This window comes from Syngnathus acus, chromosome 2 (assembly GCF_901709675.1).
Source record: "Syngnathus acus chromosome 2, fSynAcu1.2, whole genome shotgun sequence".
Lineage (NCBI taxonomy): Eukaryota > Metazoa > Chordata > Actinopteri > Syngnathiformes > Syngnathidae > Syngnathus > Syngnathus acus.
The window spans coordinates 12,634,986-12,656,589 of record NC_051088.1 but is presented as its reverse complement, the minus strand read 5'-3'; the positions used below and the strand labels follow the sequence as shown (position 1 = coordinate 12,656,589).

The 21,604-nt window shown below is 40.8% G+C and overlaps 5 protein-coding genes across 12 annotated transcripts in view; 4 read left to right on the top strand and 1 right to left on the bottom strand.

The window, feature by feature from the left end:
* Nucleotides 1–6,968, bottom strand: part of LOC119119799 (myelin transcription factor 1-like) — a 95,884-nt gene extending 88,916 nt beyond the window's left edge. For 5 of the 6 annotated variants that reach the window (XM_037246416.1, XM_037246421.1, XM_037246420.1 and 2 more), the window contains exons 1-3: nucleotides 6,840–6,968; nucleotides 6,152–6,222; nucleotides 5,227–5,324 (exon numbers count right to left, since the gene is read on the bottom strand). In XM_037246416.1, the coding sequence (XP_037102311.1) occupies nucleotides 5,227–5,320 (94 nt within the window). In that variant the 5' untranslated portion in view covers nucleotides 5,321–5,324; nucleotides 6,152–6,222; nucleotides 6,840–6,968. Of the gene's footprint in view, nucleotides 1–5,226; nucleotides 5,325–6,151; nucleotides 6,249–6,839 lie in introns of all 6 variants that reach the window. The other variant, XM_037246417.1, reaches the window with a different exon arrangement.
* A 48-nt stretch (nucleotides 6,969–7,016) lies between these two features.
* On the top strand, nucleotides 7,017–13,828 carry tbc1d22b (TBC1 domain family, member 22B). Its single transcript, XM_037246426.1, has 14 exons — nucleotides 7,017–7,309; nucleotides 8,274–8,330; nucleotides 8,408–8,600; nucleotides 8,795–8,915; nucleotides 9,079–9,246; nucleotides 9,307–9,377; nucleotides 9,460–9,588; nucleotides 9,732–9,797; nucleotides 10,073–10,187; nucleotides 10,309–10,415; nucleotides 10,488–10,563; nucleotides 10,708–10,835; nucleotides 11,237–11,332; nucleotides 11,792–13,828. Exons 1-14 carry the CDS (start codon nucleotides 7,254–7,256, stop codon nucleotides 11,918–11,920), a joined length of 1,512 nt encoding a protein of 503 aa, XP_037102321.1. The 5' UTR covers nucleotides 7,017–7,253; the 3' UTR covers nucleotides 11,921–13,828.
* Nucleotides 13,829–13,924: 96 nt separating this feature from the next.
* On the top strand, nucleotides 13,925–15,866 carry si:ch211-148l7.4 (uncharacterized protein LOC563603 homolog). The gene is made up of 2 exons (XM_037246427.1): nucleotides 13,925–14,091; nucleotides 14,382–15,866. The coding sequence occupies exon 2, from the start codon at nucleotides 14,585–14,587 to the stop codon at nucleotides 15,221–15,223; it is 639 nt and encodes a 212-aa protein (XP_037102322.1). The 5' UTR covers nucleotides 13,925–14,091; nucleotides 14,382–14,584; the 3' UTR covers nucleotides 15,224–15,866.
* Nucleotides 15,867–15,965: 99 nt separating this feature from the next.
* Nucleotides 15,966–17,568, top strand: snrpg (small nuclear ribonucleoprotein polypeptide G). Its single transcript, XM_037246428.1, has 4 exons — nucleotides 15,966–16,104; nucleotides 16,284–16,306; nucleotides 16,787–16,911; nucleotides 17,388–17,568. The coding sequence occupies exons 1-4, from the start codon at nucleotides 16,073–16,075 to the stop codon at nucleotides 17,436–17,438; spliced, it is 231 nt and encodes a 76-aa protein (XP_037102323.1). The 5' UTR covers nucleotides 15,966–16,072; the 3' UTR covers nucleotides 17,439–17,568.
* Nucleotides 17,569–18,077: 509 nt separating this feature from the next.
* LOC119118507 (E3 SUMO-protein ligase ZBED1-like) lies at nucleotides 18,078–21,080 on the top strand. Of its 3 annotated transcripts, XM_037245584.1 has the most exons (3): nucleotides 18,078–18,329; nucleotides 19,148–20,066; nucleotides 20,127–21,080. In XM_037245584.1, exons 1-3 carry the CDS (start codon nucleotides 18,115–18,117, stop codon nucleotides 20,802–20,804), a joined length of 1,812 nt encoding a protein of 603 aa, XP_037101479.1. In that variant the 5' UTR covers nucleotides 18,078–18,114; the 3' UTR covers nucleotides 20,805–21,080. The 3 variants fall into 3 exon arrangements, with proteins under 3 accessions (XP_037101479.1, XP_037101478.1, XP_037101481.1); XM_037245583.1 differs by having other exon boundaries at nucleotides 19,148–21,080; XM_037245586.1 differs by lacking the exon at nucleotides 18,078–18,329 and adding an exon at nucleotides 18,344–18,686 and having other exon boundaries at nucleotides 19,148–21,080.
* Nucleotides 21,081–21,604: the final 524 nt, after the last annotated feature.

The following is a 21,604-nucleotide window of genomic DNA, read 5'->3' as shown; positions in this document are numbered from 1 at the left end:
ACACGTAACACAAGTCTACCCTCCACCTACAGAAGAAATAAAAAACATGAATAATTAAATAGTGCAGAAGGAAATATCGCAAATATTCACTCGGTATTGCTTAACACCTCAAGTGTCCCACTGAGCTGCTTGCCGTGCACTTCCACACTGCGTAGTGGTTTACAGATCCCTGTGACTGGACCATGAATACTTCATGGATTTCCTGAAAACACAAAGCCCTGTGGAACTAGAAGGCAAAGTGTGTGGGTTCCTCTGCAGGTCACTGTGCCAGAGTGTCTCTGCTCTATATTTACACAAAAGCAACCTTCTATGTGTAGATGGATCTATGTGTGTACGTTTACAGTGGGATCAAAGTCGGTTTGTATGTATGTAATCCTGTCTGTGTATGCGCATGTATTTATGTTGATGTGGAAAATATGCGTGCCTTTGAATGCACATGGGGGGGGGGGGGATGCATGTGGCATTTCACTCTGTATGCATGCATGTATGAGGTTATAGGTATGATTATGGTTGTTTTGCAAGCCTGGGTGATTCAGGTGCGTGTTTGTGGAGGTGAAAAAAACAATCTTTTCATAGCGTGTCACATGTTCACCTGCAGTGACCAATGCTCAGCCTGCATGAAGAATATATTCAGTGTACCAGAAGGATCATGATGTCTCACACTGGGCAGGGGATGGGGGAAGGGTGTGTGTGTGTGCTTGTACATGTGAGGGAGACAAAGATGACCAAACTGTGGCTGACAATATGTGCACCACATTTGCAATTTCCGTGTATTGGGGGAGAGGAATGAAGTGGATGGGGGGGGGGTAATAGCAGGGGTGTAGACAATGGCGAAGGTTATTTAATAACAAGCGCAAAATGCTTCATTCTGAAACTGAAATTGTGCCAGTAGACTCAGTATAGGCACACACTGTCTCTCTTTTGTGGAACTTGACATATGGCGCACACATTTTCTCCCTCAATTTCAGATCCAACTCCTCACGCCGGCAAATTGCCACACCTCCCCTCATCCTCACGCTCATCAGCCCCCCTTCTGTTTCCTCGTCGCCCCATCTCTTCCAATTCTCCCCTCTTTCTGAAAGTCATCTGCTCGCTAAGCATTAAGCAACATCGCGGGCCGCTTGTAGAAATGAGAGTATACAAATGATTTGTGGCACCGGCGTCCCACTGGCGCCAGCCTCTGTGGTTGTTGGGGGTTGTTGGGGGGGGGGCTAATGTCACTTTCACCTTGTGTTTCTCTCGCAGGCCTGTGATGATTATTTTTTCCCCGATTTTGTCGCAAATGTGTTTCAGGCAAGGGCCACCATGGGAAGAGAGAGCTCAAGAGAGAAATGATGTTTGCGAGCCATGCAGTCCACTTTGCAGTAGTGTGGAAGTGGAAGCAGGGGGGGTGGGGGTAAACAAGGGAGCGGGGGGGGAGGAGGGTATACACAAGGGGAGATGGAGCAAAAAAAGGAGAGAGGTGGGGGTGCATCTGCACAGTGACCTTTCTCTGATTCAATCTCGCTGATGAATCCTAATGAAGGATTTAATAAAATCACAGTTTACAATCTATCTCAGCATCAAAGCGTGCAATCCAATTCAAAACACATACCCGTCTACATTTCCAATATTGCCGCAAACAAATCAAACCCTTAGCCGTAAAATAAGTGAGCAACGAATCAATGTGTGTGCGGAAAGCGGGGCGAGAAAAATTAGCTATGCTGAAGAGTGAGTGGCTGGGACATTCGTTCCAGCTGTGGTCTAATGTCACAACTTGTCATATTCATTTGGCCTTCTAATGAGGCTAAAGTCAACAAGGTGCAGCACACACACACACACACACACGAGTGGAACGGCTGCTGTGGCTAATAACTAGAAATGAGCAGAGAGGACTAGATGACCGAGAGCGGGTAATGAGAAATCATTTAAAACTTGAATTAAGGGCGAGCGGGATGGAAATCGGCTTAGCAAACATGTTGTTTCGACATGGCATAAATAAAGTAATACTTTTACGGACACCACCAAAAATGTATTCAGGTTAAAGGTGTGTAGCTGCCTGCAAAGTAAAGCACACACATTAATACAACCATTGAATGTATAAGTACAGTACAATATGATGTACTAAGGTGGGGGGGGACGAGTGACTGAATTCTTTGAAACAGTGACATCTGCTGTTTGCACATTGGACTGCAGCCACATTATTCGGCGAGATGGAGAGCGAGCTCCATTGGGCAACTTAATGCTGGAGGAGCCACACTTTATTATCAGTGCTACTTGGGGTACGCAACCAGTTGTACGGGAAAAATGCTACATTAAATAAGGGAAAAAATATGTGCATTCGTGCTCTGAATAAATTTCACGTTTTGAGTGTACGTTTTCCATGCGCGTATAAAAAATCCACAATCCATCCCAACACAACAAGAAAAGGTTTGACGCAAACAATAAAATAACTAATTTATGCATTTTTCTTGTCACAAAAATTCTATATTTTAATTTTTATATTATTGTGGTACTATTTTTGCTGCTTATGATTCCAAATCTGCACAAAAAAGGCCTACTCACATTTTAGTATAAGACATGTCGGCCATCTAGTGGTGATTGGTGATATTACAACTTGAAACTATAGTCAATACAAGCAAATTCACAGTCCAGCATTTGGAGATTCATATATATATAATGAGTCCCCCCCCCCCTCCATTGCATTTTCCACTAACGTTCTATATTAAGTATTATACACAAGATAATATTTTGATAATTGAATGTTTATCAGCATTTTTTGAAAGAATTCTTGCTAGTAACCTAATTATGTGGTCTGGGATTTGGGGTGCCTGAATTAGTTGACCAATATTTTTTATCGATGGAAATCTAGATGCTGAGAAGTATCTTAAAATGTTGTGGGAAAATATTTATTTTTATTCATGCTAAACAAGGATGTTAACTTCCCTGTTTACTTTCACCAAGTCAGACTTCCACCTGACTGTGGTATTTATGCCTCAGTGGTTTGATCACCAGTTTCCTGCTTCTTAGATTGGTTGGCGTGGCCTCCCAGATCCCATTCTGCTTTTTTTCTTTTTTTTTTATCTTTGGGGGCATTTGAAGGCCAAGGTGTATCAGGAAAAGATACAAAACATAAATCATGTGAAGGAACCCATCACCAATGTCATTACAAGCATACAGTAACTCCAGCTGAGGTAATAGATGTTTGTCAGCAGTGGAGAACACGCTTTGAAATGCATTTTTAAAACAATGGTAGTCAAGTAAAGCATATCATATAAATAATTTTTTTTTTCCTATGTATGGAAAATAATGGGACACCCTGTATGTGCATGCACAAACAGGATATTCCATATCCAACCTGTGTTTTGTGTAGCTGCATCTGAAAGCTATAATTACGTACACTCGGCGTGACGCCGTATACACACTGCTGTTCTGCACCAAATATACATCTTTACCTCTGTGACATTACCATTATTATCATCCTTATGGCCATTCTAGTTTGCATGCTCAGTTTAACTTTGTGAGGGATTGTGTGCAACGGTAATGGGATCTGTGAGTGTGTGCCCAGTAGACTGAGTTATGAGTGTGAATGGAGTGAGTGGTATTTGACCATGTGCATTGTGTTTTATGAGATGAGCAAGCTTTAATGACTCTGTCACTAGTAAATGGGTTCTGATTTGTAGCGCAGCTGTCGCCCAGCACCGTGATCAAGTGAGCCTTCTGGAGAAACAAGCACAGATTTTCATACTAAACCGTGAACGCTGCATGGCGATTGAGACCTGGCGGGGGTGGGAAAAAAAAAAAAAGTCTCATTAACGTGCGCTATTGATATAGAAAATAATTGCAATTTGAAGTCTAATCAGAGAGAAATCGCAGATGTTCAGATGCAGGTGCCAGTCAGGGCTTACATTATACATCCAATCAATGGAGCTATTCCTCTGAGGTGCCACTTTTCCATTATTTTTCATTGGGTATGTGGCTTAGATCCCATTTATGTGGATGCCATGTAGTTGGAGTTGTGTTATTCATGAACTAACCGTACAGATGTAGCAGGCAGATCAAAGGTAGAAGCTTTTCTTTGGAATAATTTAGAAGTGAATTGCGAGTCCTCAGGGAAACATGTTTTCATTTGTCTAGGATAAGGAACTAAAATGTTGTAGGGGTGGGATGTAATCATATGAAATATGTTTTTTCAATTTATTATTCATGTTGTTGTTTTTCAGTTAAATAGCTTTTACATTGATTATACACTGTTGAGAAGTAAGTCATTCTCGCTAATTATTACCGTATTTTCCGGACTATAAGGCGCACCTAAAAACGTAAGATTTTCTCTAAAGCCGACAGTGCACCTTATAGTCCGGTGCGCCTTATATATGGACCAAATTCCTAAATTTAAACTGGCCCGAAGCATTGTGTCATGAAATCAATCATAAGTGGCCCACTGAAGACTATGAATCATGAATCAAAAAGACTATGGATCATTATTTTGTGATTATAAAGTAATGTGTTGCGTCTGAAGTTGAAATAAAAAAGATAAAATGGAGAATGATGATTTGATTTGATTTGGATTAAAAATCTGACATGATGCATTAATGGTGCGCCTTATAGTCTGGTGCGCCTTATATAAGGACAAAGTTTTAAAATGGGCCATTCATTGAAAGTGCACCTTATAGTCCGGTGCGCCTTATAGTCCGGAAAATTCGGTATATAGGAAGTGTCTCAAATTTACCAGCTAAATGTCACATGGAAATCTTCCAAAAGATTTGCAGCATTGGTGACTGCAACTTACACAAACATCCATGTCGTAGAAAGAAATACAAATGCCCGCTCAGTGTGCCAACTTCATTTAACTGAGCCAACTCGACTCCCCATAATGTGTGAGATAGTGTGACAGTAGTCTGGCAGTCATTTTGCTATTGTGATCAGTTTTGGTCCACAGAGACACAGCTTCATCTGGATGACCCCGATATGACATTCATTCACGAGTGTTTGACTGCCTCACTTTGCTCATAAGTTGTGTTGAGCACCAATTTTTAGTTACCATAAAATTGAAGACTTGTGATGCACTCTGACAATGGTCTATATATTTTTTTTATATCCGTGACAGGGTCCACTAAACACATTAATCACTCATTCATTCACTACTCAATTTATAATCTCAAGCCTTTTTTCAGTGAGGCAGATATACTGAGAACCCCCCTAAAACTAAACTCTGTGACTTTCCATCATCCATCATCAGCTTCTTACCTTTCTCATAGAAGACAGAATCCTCCATGGCTTGGTCACAGTGAAAGAGTGTGAGAGCAGTTATTGGTGACCCGCTGACTTCAAACATCACCATGTGCCTAAAGAAGAATCATAAATGAATTTCTCTCGGTAGGTGCATTAAGCGTTGGATTAGAGTTGTCCATTCATCTTAAAATTGTAGAACACATTTTAAACATATTGCGTAACATTTATTAGCATGACTTGAAGACAGAAACTTACCTTCGCATTTATAAAGTTTCCGAATAATGCTCACTCCAAAGTAAATCCTGACTTCTGCTCGTCAAGTTTTCCGCAACTTTTCTTCAATGTGTTGTAGAAGTTGAAAGAGGTGTCATTTCTTTTCGTAAAAAAAAATGCTCTCGAAGCATTCAGCACAACAAACTACAGCTAGGGGCCTAAACTATGCTGAGCATGTGCCATGGAAAAATACATCATACACTTAATACCATGCAAACGTATTAAACACATGAATAGTACTAAGTATTAAATAAGGTAAGATTTCAAATGAATGCTTATCGAGAAATAAACCTCTTCTATGACGGAGAAGTAGTCCAGCCGTAAAAAGTTCCATTGATGCAGAAAAAAAAAGTTCTGCCCCAAGCTCTTGGTCACACAGAGTTCATCATTGTTCTGTTGTGTGACCGAATTGATGCATCTCCTCGAAGCAATCATCTATTTTCTGTAAAGTGGCCACTTCACATCTTATCACAGCAGCAAAAAGTCACAAGATCTGCTCAAGGCAAAGTTCAAATTCTTTCTTCATCACTTGGAAATCACTATGGTATGGCATATCCAGAAAATAAATGGCTTTATTCTCTGTGAGAATGTTACACAAAAGCATCTATTCCACGCCTGGCAAAACAAACTCACGATCTATTTCAAAAAGTTAAGAAATAGAGCTCACCTGTATTTCGCCCGTAGGTGTTTGTTGGCGACTGGCGTATGTGAAGACAAAGGGGATTTGCAGTGATTTTCCTAAACAAATACACACCAAAGAGCACCTGCAATTCAAATATCGTATGAGACGATCACGTGAAAGACAACGTGGAAAAAACGCAACAAGAAAAAATCCATTTGCCTGCATTTGAATAAGACCCAATGACCTGAAAGTTCATGTGCCTTGAATTGAATCAAGTTAGTTCTGTTTTTTAGATCACTTCAAAGCACAAAGAAAGATGCTCGATTGGTATAATGGTTACCTTACTTTCCAAACTGCCTACTCTATGAAGACGTAAAAAGCAGTTAAATGAATATTTACTGTAAACAGTGTGCGGTTTCATGCGCAACAAAGAAAGTATGCCCTCGTGTGGCTTGAAGCTTTAAACGCAGCATTGGAGGGAAAAAGAGAAGTATTTGTCCAAAATGCAGAAGAAAGATTTTTGATTCATGGTCTGTGATTTATTTTACAATAAATCTACTTCCGTTTTTCCTGTAGCATTTTAGGGGCTTTTATCACTGTTCCTCAGCTCTAAACCAAAGTATGTTCGATTTTAATCGTAAAGCTTCTCCAATGAATGGATTTCCTTGACTTAATAATAAACACTGTTGTTTTTATCTACGACTTTTTATTAATCAAAGTTTGTGATCCCTACCTGATTGTAAAAAGCCGCAACACGGCAAGCGGGTGAGCATTGTGAACGCGGACCAAAGTAGTTTAACCACAACAAAGTTTCTATAACGTGTCTTGGTTCTGCGTGTTTATAACGCCATCCAGGACCCTCCCTCGCTGTCTCCCATTGGCTGCCTGCGCTACACCTGTTCGCCCCGCCCACCAACCACAAGCCAGACGTCAGTCAGTGTGCGCCAAGATGGCGACTTCCATCTTCTCCTATCTTCCACATCGTCACTTTCGTAACTAAACCGCTTTCCTTTCCACCGTCCATCCAAGCCCAGGCAGAGGGGCACCGAGTCGTCGTCAATGGCTGACGGAAGGGTTTTCCTCGTGGTTGCTTGGTGCGGGGAGCCGATGTCACTGTCGGCCTAAGGGAGGGCTGTCTTTACAGAGTATGGCTACCGAGAACAGGATCAATTTTTGGAGGAGAAATTCTAAGGTTCCCGGAAGGTAGGTCTTTCCCTTCTCGCGCTTCTGTTTATTGTTTTATGTCCTGTTATGAATTGAATAACTTGACATGACACGAAATGTAACGTTCACTGGTTGCCTTTCATGTTTTTGACTGGTTGTGGATGTACGTCGGCGATGTGCCGCAGATGAGCTGTCTTAGCTGATGTCGTTAAATTCCTTCACCTTGAGTTTTTCTTTCTACCCTTTTTGGAGTTACGTTGCCTCCACATCAATTAAAACGAGTCCCTGGCATTCGTTGACAGAATCCACTCTGCCTTCTTACGGCTTCTGTCATCCACCACTCTTGCTGACCCACCAGCAGACTGCTAGCATTGGGCTAACTAGCGCTGACTGGATAGTTTGTATCGCTGTTATTAATCTCCAGACCTGGAGAGTCTCGCAGTTTCACTCTGTGTTTTCTTTGGCTGCTCGTTTGTCCTAAATGCAGAATGTTTTGCTTATAAAGATAAGAAATATCACTGTCAGTCACGTGTGACAAGGCAGGCAGAGAGGACCTGCACCAAAAGGGTGTTGCTGCCTTTGTCTCAAACTCTGGCATGCACACTAACACTAAAAGACTGGAAACCTGAGCATTTTACTTGAACACAGACACTCAGCGTTGACTTCTGCTCCCCTCTTCTTGGCTTTCTCCTGATAAAACAAGTCTTGGCGGACACAGCCATTGTCACATCTCAGCCACTTTGCCAACCAGTTTGTCATCCTTTCAGCAAAAGATGACCACGGCTTTTTGCCCCCATGTGCAGTGATGCGCTGATTATGAATGAGCGACAGGATTAAGGATTACGTTTGACATTAGCTTCAAAGCAAAAATAACAAGCAGAGGCATTTTCTTTGATGAGAACTGTTGAGATGCTTTCTTTGTTGACTCTTGCCATGATCACAGACAATAAGTATTTGTGAGGTTGTGTGAACATGTCTTCACGTCACTTGTGGTCTTCTCCAGCGTGCAGCCTGTTTACGGAGCGCAGCATCCTCCTCTTGACCCACGGCTGCGACGCTCGTAAGTGCTCTCATGCTGTCAATCACCACCGGGAAATGCGACAACAAATTCATTTCCTTTTTTTTTTTTACATACAGGTATCCAAAAGACACAAAGCCAAAGTTAAACAATCTCAAGTCTAAAAAGACATCAAGCTTCCATGAGTTTGCTCGGAGCACGAACGATGCTTGGGACATTGATGATGATGATGAGGAGGAGGATTTTCTCGGTGGCCCCGCCCTGTGTTCTTCCTTTCCATCTGGACTGCGTTCTGCATTGACCCAGAAGCAGGTAGCCGCTTGATGACAAATTCTTATTTGTTATCATCAAGGCATCAGGGTGTATTGTGTAGTCAAAATAAATCATGTGCACTAGAACATAGGGAAAACAACATGCTATCTGAAATTGAGAATTTTACAGTGTTTACTTCAAAGCTGTTGTGAAAGCGCTTTATCAATAAAGATGTATCGTCCATTGAAAAACAGGATGCGGCTGGTGACACCCAAAGTGGGATTTCACACACAACAGAGGAGGACACGGAGCACGAGCTTGCAAACAGCAAGGTGGTCAAGTCGAACAGCGAGATCCACCTCACTACATCCCCAGGTAGGAGATTATTTGACTTACTTTAACCTGAATAACCGCTGAGCATCTTAGCGGGTGATTCTCAGTCTTACGGGGCTGTTGCAATGACAGCTAGCTTTCTTATTTCATTTAAAAGGCAAATCTTTGGCTGCCTACAAATCAGTGCTTCTCTGACCTTCCACAGTTCGCTCCACACTGCAGAAGCAACAGTCTCTCCCTGTTCGACCTGTCATCCCTCTGGTGGCTCGCATTTCAGACCAGAACGCATCAGGAGCCCCTCCCATGACAGTGCGGGAAAAGAGCCGGCTGGACAAATTCAAGCAACTCCTGGCTAGTGCCAACACTGACCTTGGTAGGACATGATCTCCGCGCGTGTGGTAATGAGTATATGGCAATTCTCGATTGCTTTCAGAGGAGCTGCGAAAGCACAGCTGGTCAGGCATACCGAGGGAAGTCCGTCCAATCACGTGGAGGCTCCTCTCTGTAAGCGGCATTGCAAGTAGCCTATGAGTTGACTTTCAGCTTGTTTTGAGATAGCACCTCTCCTCTCTTTGCTCCCGAAAAGGGTTACCTGCCAGCCAACAAGGAGCGCAGGGAGCTTGTGCTCAAAAGGAAACGAGAGGAATACTTTGGCTTCATTCTGCAATATTACCACTCCAGAACAGATGAGCACTACAAAGACACATACCGACAGGTACGGTTCACCGGGACGGCGTTGGAATTTCATTTTGAGTCGCCGGTTTCTTGTTTTTTAGTTTCGGCCCAGAATTTTCATTTCGGCGCATCCTTTATACTCACTGTAGGAATGAAGCCTGTATGTTTGTTTCTTCTCGGCAGATTCACATCGACATTCCAAGGACCAACCCTCTGATTCCATTGTTCCAGCAGCCTGTAGTGCAAGAGGTAACTAAATAGCTCACTAAGGAAACGAACACTTTTTGCTTCATCCCCTCAATATATGTACGTAAAGGGATTTTGAGCTAATATGATATTGACCACACCCAAACTGCGTGATAAATTGCAACACAGTATTCATGGAATCTTCTAACAAACGCGCCCAAAATGTTTGATAAATCCATTTCTATTCCCAGGTTCTAGAATGTAAAAATGATTGGACAAAATTAAACATGTAACACATTTTTACTTGGGATTTTTCAAATAGTGTTGTCATCTCTCAGGTGTTTGAGCGTATCCTCTTCATCTGGGCTATCCGACACCCGGCCAGTGGTTATGTCCAGGGGATTAATGATCTGGTCACGCCCTTTTTCGTGGTCTTCCTGTCTGAGTTTGTCAGTAAGTTTCCCGTGGGGAAAATCTGAATCTCCAGAGTTTTCTGCTTAACAGCCTCTACTTTAAAAATGGTATTCCAATGGCAGATAAGTCTGGTGTCATTCGGTGTCGTTTGTTCTTCTAGTGGAGGACATGGAAAACTTTGAAGTGGCTGCTTTGTCTCCGGACATTCAGAGAAACATTGAGGCTGACAGCTTCTGGTGTATGAGCAAACTACTGGACGGAATACAGGTCTGCACGTGCATTGGTAGTTTCTCATTGTCTTCAAATGTGCTTTGGTTGTGAAAATTGCTGTTGTTTTAGGACAATTACACCTTCGCTCAACCGGGAATCCAGAACAAAGTCAAAGCTTTAGAGGAACTTGTCAGTCGGATCGATGGTAGGTACTTCATCAGCCACCCTTTTCACTGTAAAACAGGCCTGCAAAAAATGGAGCCTGTACAATATTAGGCCTGAACTTCAGTACTACACTTATTAGCTAATTCATGTTGAAATTGAGCTGTGTGTGTGTTTCTGCCTTCAGAGGACATTCACAATCATTTCAAAAAATATGAAGTGGAATATCTACAATTTGCTTTCCGGTGGATGAACAATCTGTTGATGAGGGAGCTGCCACTGCGTTGCACAATCCGCCTCTGGGATACTTACCAGGTGACTTTTTCAGTGTCATTCTGAATTTAAGTAGCCTGTGTAGCAGGGGCGACTCGTCAATAGAGGGCGCTCTAGCGCCGCCCCCCTTCCCTTGCAAATGAAAATGAAATATTAGAAGAAACATGCTTTGGCTTTATCTCTGAAGGGTGGTCATTTTTCTGGCATGGGTTTGAGCCCCAGCCAGTGTAGCTTTGTGTTTACTTTTGGCTTCTTTTTTTTTTTAATAGAAATTCCCGTCTTAATTTGAATGTCATGTGCATAATAATTTAGTCAAAATTAATTTTATTCATACAGCACTGCACTGAGAAAAAAGTTTAAAAATGATAAAAGACAGAAATTTAAGACGGTCATGAATAACTTCTGCTTGCATTTCATTTGTTTTTTTGTTTTTTTTCCCATAGGCTGAAGCAGAAGGATTCTCCCACTTTCACTTGTATGTCTGTGCCGCTTTTCTCATTGAGTGGCGCAAAGAAATTCTCTCCATGGTTGACTTTCAGGTATGCTTATCTTTTTGCCACTTCACAGTCAGACTACTTGAGTACTTTCAAATACTCCATAGATCCAAAGATAAATTATTGTAACCGTAAAGCTTGACATCGTTGTTCTGAATGACAGTGATTAATGAGTCTACCTGACTATTTGGCGATTACTCTAATTTTCTACTTGTTCACTTGGAACCAACTAAATATAACACATTGGATGTGAAATGTCTAGTCAAACACAACCCTGTTAAAAATTCTAATTAGTTGGGAAAAAAATGCATGTTCCCATGTTATAACACTTCTATTGATTGGATTGTAAGTGTTATGTTGTGTGGGTCACGCCACACATTTACAAGTTTTGCGTTCCAGATGAGCAATTCCAAAATGTCTTCAGTTAGTTCTTTTGTTCTGGGTCATTGTCATAAAGGAGAACTTTCTGCTTGGACCTGAAATTGATGTTCTTTTTCCCTTCAGGGCCTTCTTATACTATTACAGAATCTTCCCACAATCCACTGGGGTAACGAAGAAGTTGGCCTTCTTCTGGCTGAAGCTTACAGACTAAAGTACATGTTTGCGGATGCACCCAGCCATTACAAGAGATAGGCCTCCTCTTGATAGCTTTCTATAATGTGCTAGAACATTTGTCTGCGAGCCTTCCGATGAGCCCGCAAAAGCAGTCCTGTGAAAACGGCGAATCTTTTGCAATTCAACACTGGATGTTACAGTATACATAGAAGCACACACGAACACCTGTCGTCTTGATCCATTCACGCAGCTCTTGATTGTTTCCCCTGTTTAATGTGTTTTAAGAGCATTTTGATGGCTGGTGAATGTGTTTGATATCATCCTTTTAATCAATGATGGTGTACATCTTATATTTTTTACAGAGTTTTTTAAGTTATTGTTTTAATAAATACTGAATATTCGCTGTGAGGTAGAAATTTAGGATCTAAAAGTCTAGCATTGAGAATAGTTCAACACTCTGAAGAGTTTAAAAATAACATAAAACTTGTGTAACTCCCAACTCTTAGGATCAATTTCACTTAAAATGAGCATGAGAAACCGGAAGACTTATCTGCAATGCACTATCAGCTAATCAAAGGAAGAAAAGCTCTTAATCTCAAGATTAGCATGTTTTGGAATTATATACTTTATTATATTTCCAGGTACAGAAGGTAAGAGAAGCAGCGGACTAATTGTGTAATGTTGATGTTACATTTCACCTTGTCAGAAAGCATTTTTGTCTGAAATGTGATTTACTTGTGATTTTCAGGGGCTCTAACTGCCTGAAGGGAAATTGAGCTCATGTAGCTTTAGCATTTATTGTTTAGTTGGCCTTAATTTATGATTGAAGTAATACATTATTTTAAAATGGAATATTTTAATATTTCGGTTCAGGTAATTAAACAACAACTCATGTGGTTCCCAAAGCCACATAAGACTACAGTATTATACTGAAATGTCTGAGCTTTGAATTTTTGGAGTTTCAAACCACAGAGAAATCATTGGTCATGTGGTCATGTCTACATATTTTTGGTCTCTCAGTCAATATTTGCCAACAAGCAGTCTTCTTTTGATGCAAGGGGGAATTACGTAATTTAGTCAATAGTACTGAAGAGTACTAGTGTGTATTTAAACTTCATTTAGTCCAAGTACTTGAGTCAGTTCTTTGAAAGCAGTGTTGCACCGCTCACAATATGTGATGATATCTTTGTCATATACTGTAGTCCTGTCATTTACAGTATGGTGTGACAAAATTGTTTCATCAGCAGTCCTGCTGTTTTTGTTTGGCCAGGTTGTTCTTGCATCCACCTTTTTAAATAATCCAGGAGATTTTGGAATGAATGTAAATTGGTGGGTTGTTAATCACTTTTGGTCATTACAGGACATCATTTTAACAGCAAATGTTGATTTGGTTTGGTACGTTAATCTCTTAAATGAAAATTTAATATTATTATTTTTATCGTCTAATCATTGACCAAGTAAATATTTACTCGTGGTGTTGATGTCAAATTTGTTGTGCATTGGATGCCTGGCTGGCAGCTATTGAATTTTTTTTTTTTTTATTAGTGTTCAGGAAATCATTAAGCTTTTCTACTGTCAGTTCACTGCAAATCTTTATTTAAGTTCGGCGCCCATAAAACCTTTGTACCTAGATTAAATTTAAAATATATATATATAATTTAGGCAGTATTTTCTGTCAGTTTTTCTTTATTTTTGCTTTTGCTAAAATATACTCCCTACCTATGAGTGTTATTCTTTCACGCACATTTATTGGCTACCATCAAGATATTGTTCATTCCATGATTATTTTTTTCCTACTTTATCTGACCAAATCAAAATGTGTTCATGAATGTCTTGTGTTCAATCAATGCCAGATCTTTATTTGAGTCAATACGCGCTGTTGAATTAGCAGACGTTTACTTAAGCCTTAAAGGACGAATTTAATTATTACAGTATTCGCTGTAGTGTTACTTGTTTATATTAAACGATTGATCTGAATTTCGGCCAGTCACGTTGTCTGTGTGGTCAATTCGGATTTATGTGTAGCCAATAAAAGGCACAAAAATGGGGTACTGCGCCAAACGCTGATTGGATATGAGCAAGTGACGTTACATATATTGTCCAATATAGTAACGCCCCCTGAAACTTTGCAGTAGCGTTAGCGTGCCTTTCGACAAGCAAAACGTGTTATTTATCCATGTTTTCTACAATCTTACAATCTGTCCTATTGTATTACTCAGCTGTGCAACTGCGCATGTTTGGGCGCTAAGGTAAGGATATTTATTTTGTCGAAAATACAATTTATTCTCAATGTAAATGTTTCGCTAGCGTTAGCTACACGCTAGTGGTAGTAGCAAAGTGAACAGACTGGTCTTTAAAGTCGTATGTTTCGCGTTCATAGTTCGGTGTTGCTCAATTTGTGAATTTAGATTAATATTGACGTGTCAAAGAAGGAGAAAATGAGAGGCTAGCACGTTTTTATTTATTTATCTCATTATTCCCGTGGCTACGTGAACCATGCTATGCCAATCCTATGTGTCTGACTTTGTATTCCCATCAGGTGTGTGGATGGACTCACAAAATCGCCCAGACGTCGTTTAACTGTAGCAGAACCAGAGTCCAAACTTGTTCTCGCAGACAAGCTCCCTCTCTGCACACAGGCCAAATAACACCACAAGCAGACCAACCTCAGAGAAGATCTGATCATGTTAAAAACCCACTAATCCCATTCAAAAAGCAGATTGTAAGTGGTGCTTCCGCAGCATGGTCTTCAGGCATACCTCCAAACTCTACATGCACAGGAAAGAGAAGCACAACATTAAGTCGCATACGAAGAGAACATCCGTGAGCGAGACCCAGCCGGCGGCAAGAAAGCGCAGGCGAAAAAATGCCTATCCGTGTAAGATATGCGGCAGGCTCTTCCTCCATCATCTCTCTCTGAATGCCCACTACACTGCGACTTCATGTTTAAGTGCCATGAAAAAAGGTCAGCCCACAGGTAACAACATCAAAAACACCAAATTACCCGAGCATACACCAGACGATGAAGTTGAAGGCAGCCTTGCGCAGTGCAAGACTGTACGGGCTGGTCCAGGGAGGCCCTGGAAGGAGGTGGAAGAGGAGGAGGACGACGAAGTGGAAGGAGAGTTCCCGTGCCCCTCCTGCACTGAGGTGTTTCCTCTGCAGTCGCAGCTGAGGCAACACGTGGAGCTCCATGACGCCTCCACAATGAGGAGAGAGTGCAGCGTGTGCACGAAAGAGATGGACACCTTCGAGCAGCCGGCATCAAGAAGGCAGCGCGTTTATCACTGTGTGCCCTGTCAGGAGGGCTTCTCAGCATTGGACACCTTCCTTGAACATTGTCAGGAGCACCTAATAGCCAGGGAGGAAGCAGAAGATTAGGCCTACAGGGATTGGAGTGTGTGTTTTTTTCTAGAACTTTTATCCAAGCAGACAATGCTGGAAGAGAACAGCAAAATATGTAATCTTGTTGATTTTGTGAATATTTTTGGCAAATGTCAGAATTGAATGTGGTGGATCTTCATGTATAATGTGATTCAGAAAGCTGATTTTCCAAAAGGTTTTTTATATTGATTGATCTTTCATCACGAGTTTGAAGCTTGTCAAAATCCTAGTGCACGTGTGATGAAAATTATGAAACACAAGTGTGGATATCTATACTGCAACTATCCACGGTTTCAGTTTTTTAATGAGACTAAATTCTGGCCGCAATATCACTGATATGAGAGGGTTAGCAATTTCAGGGAGATGCGAAATGTGATTCGAACTGATTTTATCAAATACCTTGTGGACGAAATCATGTAAAATGTGCAGTGTCGAGGATATGCCAAAATAACCAAACTTGTACAGACTGTCAGTCTTGCCACTTGTTTTTTTTTTTTTTTTTGAATGTGCCTTTTTGTTCCTAGCTACAATTTTTTTCTAACAGCAGCTATGAAATATTTCTTTCTACTCTTTTGAAACTTCACCTTGAACACTGGTTTGTTGTTTTTCACTGCAGTCATAATTAAACTGCTCTCATAAAGTGCTGTCTTATCGACTGAATCAAATTCCTACAGCAGATTTTGAAGTTGTGCTAGTGTACGCCGATCCGAAAGAGGGCAGTATGACCATAATGCTCAAACTAAGAAATAGATTGACTTCCGTTTGTTAAGCGCACGTTTCCTCTTGCGGCTCTGAATCGTAAAGGCGACGATTCTTTCTGTTTGCTTGTAAAGAAACAAAGACAAAATGAGCAAGGCACACCCTCCCGAGTTGAAAAAGTAAGACTTAATAAGCTCAAAGCAATTTCTGTGCTTCATTTGTCTTGTAAATGGATGTTTGCATGTGGCCGAAATGACCGCGCCGCCATGGCGCCTTTTAAAATCGAGCGAGATAAAGCTAAGCGCTAGCCGATCATTTGTAATCCAGTACGTAAACTAGTGTTGCTTTGTTCTTTTAGGTTCATGGACAAGAAGCTTTCGCGTGAGTACACTTTATTGATGTTATTACACCCCCCCCCTTTTTTTTCCTTTTATATATATATTTTTTATAACCAAACAATTACATATTTTCACATTTGCATTAAACACTTGGGGGAAGAAGTTGGACGTGTGTGTGTTTTGCATCATTGTTATTTTGCAAAACACTCTTCAATTGTTGGACAGGTGGCCTCAAGTTATTTAAAGTATCTTGAGACACTGATTTCGTTTTTCCATTGATGGTAGCGAGGTGTCCACAGATTCTCTTTTAGCTGAGCATATGCATGCCTTGCTTCACAGCTGGATTTGTTGGTATGCTGTGCCATTTTTCCCCCCCTCATATGAGATAAAGTTGAAGTGCATATATATTTTTGGTGTGTGTCTCAAACGACTCAACTTTGGTTTCATCTGCCCTCACAATATTTTATTAGTAGTGTATTCCTTTAAGCAGTACAATCTAAATGCATTTGATTGTGTGTTTTAGTTAAGTTAAATGGAGGCAGACATGTGCAGGGCATCCTTCGAGGGTTTGACCCGTTTATGAACCTGGTGGTGGATGACACTCTGGAAATGGGACCAGGAGGACAGCAGCAAACCATTGGCATGGTGGTCAGTACTATCCAGTGTTACTTCTTGTACATTGTCATGTACTTGTTCAAAGATCAAGACAGAACATGAAAAAAAGCAAGGTTGTTCCCAGAATACCCGCATTACGATTGCATGTAGGTTTTAGTTCCATTTTATAGTGCACCAAACATTTACAGCTGAAAATGTTAAAAGCCATAGTATTACCATTTGAATTTGCAGTATCATACATAAGCATGCCAGGAATGCTTGTACAACCTGTAAGATTTATTGAATTTAGTATTAATTGTGAAGCTGGAACCTAATGATGTTTGTATAAAGCAGCTGCTTACTGGTGTGATAAGATGCAATTTGAATGCAACTGTCAGCTAATTACAAATATAATCACTCTGTGACTAATCTATCAAGATAAATACTTGAGCAACCCAACCACACTCATAAGGAATCATGATGGTAAATATTGAACAGATTAACAGTTGTGATTTTTATCCCAAACATAGGTCATCCGAGGGAACAGCATCATTATGTTGGAGGCCTTGGAGAGAGTATGAGACTGGCTGCAAGGGGCATGTGTGTGGATACTTTTTTTTTTTTTTTACATGGTTAAACTGAAGCAAGACAACTTTTTTTTAATTGTAAAACGTTTCATGGCTTTGTTGTGAATAAATAATTTTCTTTGTAGTCTGTGCTTATGTTGATGTCTTAAATATCGCAGTTTACTGTATCACTTTGTCACCTGCTTGAGCCCACGATAGACTTTTTATGGTGCATGTAGGCTGAGCTCAAAACGCATAACGGTAGATTTTTGTGACTAAAGTATTGACCTTTTAAGAGAGCATAATCACTACAAGAGAATATGACAACGATTAAAATACATGTGAAATGCTCCACAGAAAGTGTCTAATATTTATTCATAAATGCACTCCAGATCTCACTGAGATTCCAGAAGAGCAATTCAGTTAATTTGTCTTCATTAGACTAAATAGAATCACTAATACTCGGGGGGTCGGATATAAAAAAAATAAAAATAATCAAGTGGATGTTGTTAATACGTAGTTCAACAGGGAAGGAAGACGTAACTCATAATTCGTTTACAATAAAAAGGTCGAAAATCGAGGTTTCGTTTCATTCCTATATAGCGAGCGTTATGTTTAGCTTCAGGGACAATTTTCCAGACGGACTGTTATTCTAGACGCACACTAATCCGCCGTGAAATAAGGTGGCTAGATGGCGGAGTCTCAGACGGAACGAGCCCATAAAAGACAAAGAATGTCCAAAGTTTGGGATCATTTCAAATTGAAAAAAGAAGACAGAAAAGTGCAATGTGTGTACTGCAACGCAGAACTGGCCTTTCACAATAGCACATCGGTGATGATACAACATCTGATGCGAAAACATCCTGTTAAAGTCAACTCAAGCTCAACAAGCGTCGCCGATACAAGGTACCGTAACGCAAACGTAACGGAGCTTGCAACAGGACAGATGCTGCTCATCTCTTTCATTCTTTCTCACGCCCTCTCTCCTGGTTCGGTTAGATTAAATTATATATTATTATTATTTTAGGGCAGAAACGATTCATCGAGTACCTCGATTACCAAAAAATGATCCAGAAATTTTCTCTGCCTCGGGTACTCGTTTATTTAATTGTAAAGGTCAAGTCATGGTTTCGCACTGATTATTTTCAATGTGACACACTGCGCTTACGCCACCGACGTTGTGTTTGCGGAGCGGGAAAAATGGAAGATGAGAAGGGAAATCATGAGAAAACCAGGAAGAAAAAACGACCAAAAATGTCGAAGGTGTGGGAGCGTTTTAAATTAAGAATTAGAGAGAACGCCGTGACATGTGTCCACTGCAAAACCGTGCTACCTTACCACAACAGTACACCTGCAGAGCGGACGACACGAGACGAGGTCAAATCTACGTAACGTAATTAACGTTACTAATGTAACGTTAGTCCTAAGAAAGCTATGTTGTTGTTAATAATAACTAACGTCAAACTTATGTCTAATAAATTACAATCTGCAAAAGGACAGCGCTGTGGAATGAAGATGTAGACTCAAATTATAAATGCTCTTTAACGAAGCAAAATTACGTTTTAGCCGATTAATCCATGCAATATTCTGTAGATTACTAAAATATTTGATACCTGCAGCCTTATATTATACAGAAGAAAAATTATCGAAAATAATCCATAGTGACATACTTCTCTTAATATTTTGAAAATATTGGAATCATATGAATCTTTTTTTTTTTCCAGCGCATCACAACGGCCACCGGACTGCTTTGGCCGCCCAGCTCTGTCATGCACCGTTGAAGAAGCCGCCTTGCTCACAGACAGCATTTTGAAAATGCTCGTCACTGACATGCGCCCACTGTCTATGGTGGAAGATGAGGGATTCAAAAAGATGATTTCGGCTTTCAACCCAAAATACAGCATGCCGGCCAGATCTCATTTCACAAGTCTGATGGAAAAGAAGCACCAACAAATAACAGAGAAACTGAAAACAGTCCTTCAGGACACGGAGAGTGTAGCATTGACTACAGACGTCTGGACTAGTGTGGCTACGGAGAGCTATCTCAGAGTGGCCTGTCACTTTGTGGGGGAAGATTGGCAGATGAAGTCCTTCTCTCTAACAACAGGGCCTCTCAAAGAGAATCACACAGCTGCTGATATTGCAGACTTGCTGGAGGAGACCACTGACAAATTTCATATCCCCTTCCCAAAGGTGAAGGCGGTTGTCCATGACAACGGGGCCTCTGTAGTTGCAGCAGCAGCCATTTTGAAGGAGAGGCACGGCTGGGCTTCTGTGAGATGCTCCGGGTACGTTCTGAACTCGGTTGTCCAGAGCACGCTGAAAAACAGTCAAACCATTGCTAATTGTGTGGCTTCTGCGAGAACCCTGGTCGAACACTTCAAGAAGAGTGAGGTGGCCTGTGCCAAACTTCAAGAAATGCAGAAACAAATGGGAATGCCACCACTGATGTTGATTCGCGATGTAAGTACGAGGTGGAACGGCACATATCACATGCTGTCCAGGCTCCTTGGACAAAGATGGCCCGTGGCTGCGGCTCTTTCTGATCTTGCAGTCAATCCAAATGGCAAACAACTCCACCTGGATCTTAAGCAAGAGCAGTGGAACCTCAGTGAGGAGCTGACCCGAGTTCTCGGGCCATTCGTAAGTGTGACAGAGTTTCTGCACGGGGAACAATATGTCACTCTCTCTTCTCTTCCACAGCTGGTGCACAACCTCAAGAAGGCAACACTGAGTTCAACATTTGAAAGTGATTCAGTAAAGGAATTCCAAGCCCAGGTGATAGAACAGATCGCGGAGAGATGGCAAAAATTGTTTTCTTTTCAGCCTGAGGCTCCTAACACCGTCCTCCTGGCTGCCGCCTTGGACCCACGCTTTCGAAAACTCAAGTTCTTGCCTGCTGAAGATGTGTTCAAGGTCCAAAGTAAAATCCAATCCATGGCTCTAGCGGTCATAAAGGAAGAAAGACAGTCCAATGAAAGTGGAAACCAAGCCGCCGCCACGTTAGAAAGCCGTTTTGCGCCAAAGGACGGATCGTTCACCAACACTATTCTGGGATCATCGTCAGACTCTGACAACAGCGATGAGGAGGACGAGGATAAGCAGCAAAGTCACACAGTGCAGAAGGAAGTCTTGCAGTACTTTGGAGAACTTCCGCTCTCCAAGAAGGACAATCCACTGCTATGGTGGAGAACTAACGCAACTCGATATCCCACCCTGGCAAAGCTGGCCAAGTCTTTTTTGGGTATTCCAGCAACACTGACGCCGTCGGAGCGTTTGTTCTTTGCTACTGGGAACATCGCCTCGAGACGGAGGGCCAGTCTTAGTTCTGAGCATGTGGATATGTTGACTTTTCTCCATTGTAATCATGGACTTTTGTAAATGTGTCAAGAAAAGCTCGCAACTCTGTCTAGTTTGTTTTGTGAATATGGCGCGTTAACACTACAAGTGGCCTAGTATCTATTTTTTTATTTATATACATTTGCTCTGTGTACAGTTAAATGTCACTTTTATTTATTTTGTTTTTTTGCTGACTTTTTTGTTCATTCTTGCATGAAATGCACAAGTGGCCAATTTGAATGAAAAGGGATTCATTTTGGAGCCTGGAATAGATTGCGTTTTTTTTCTTTCAGGAATAAATTGGTTTTGTCTATTTAACACGACTCTCATTTCTATCATTTGTTATTTGTTGTTTGATAATGCAAGTCATGTTATAAGTTACTCAATTGATCAGATATTTAATTTTAAGATTATTCAATAGTAGAGGTGCTGATAAATAACCGATTATCAAATTAATTGATAATTATTTTTGTTAAGCAATTAATAGTTTCAATACATTTTTTATTTTAAATTGCCTAAATTGTGGACATTTCAATTCCTTATTCTCTTATTTCTGTTGCCCTCAAGAAAAGTAGACTAAAAATCTTAGAGTTGAATCATAATTAAATATTTGCTCTTGCTTAAACATTAACGGAATCATAATTCATCTAAAATGATGTCCTGTTTTTGAATAAAGGGATTGAAATTCAAACATGGTTTTAATCCGATTAATTGTGATTTTTTTTTTCCCCTACATGATTTAACAACTAAATGAACATCCTCCTAGAGTGATGGTGTTTTTTGCCAGGGAGTCGTAGTTATTTTTTTTTTTCAACTCTCTTTTTTTCCTGTAGAATAAGTGA

Bases quoted from the DNA above. Each gene is read 5' to 3' on its own strand.
- tbc1d22b (XM_037246426.1), top strand. From the start codon at position 7,254: ATGGCTACCGAGAACAGGATCAATTTTTGGAGGAGAAATTCTAAGGTT. The intron at 8,601-8,794 runs GTAGCCGCTTGA...ATTGAAAAACAG, and splicing joins CTGCATTGACCCAGAAGCAG to GATGCGGCTGGTGACACCCA. The intron at 8,916-9,078 runs GTAGGAGATTAT...GACCTTCCACAG, and splicing joins CCACCTCACTACATCCCCAG to TTCGCTCCACACTGCAGAAG.
- snrpg (XM_037246428.1), top strand. From the start codon at position 16,073: ATGAGCAAGGCACACCCTCCCGAGTTGAAAAA. The intron at 16,105-16,283 runs GTAAGACTTAAT...TTGTTCTTTTAG, and splicing joins CACCCTCCCGAGTTGAAAAA to GTTCATGGACAAGAAGCTTT. The intron at 16,912-17,387 runs GTCAGTACTATC...TCCCAAACATAG, and splicing joins AGCAAACCATTGGCATGGTG to GTCATCCGAGGGAACAGCAT.
- si:ch211-148l7.4 (XM_037246427.1), top strand. From the start codon at position 14,585: ATGGTCTTCAGGCATACCTCCAAACTCTACATGCACAGGAAAGAGAAG.
- LOC119118507 (XM_037245583.1), top strand. From the start codon at position 18,115: ATGGCGGAGTCTCAGACGGAACGAGCCCATAAAAGACAAAGAATGTCC. The intron at 18,330-19,147 runs GTACCGTAACGC...TTTTTTTTCCAG, and splicing joins ACAAGCGTCGCCGATACAAG to CGCATCACAACGGCCACCGG.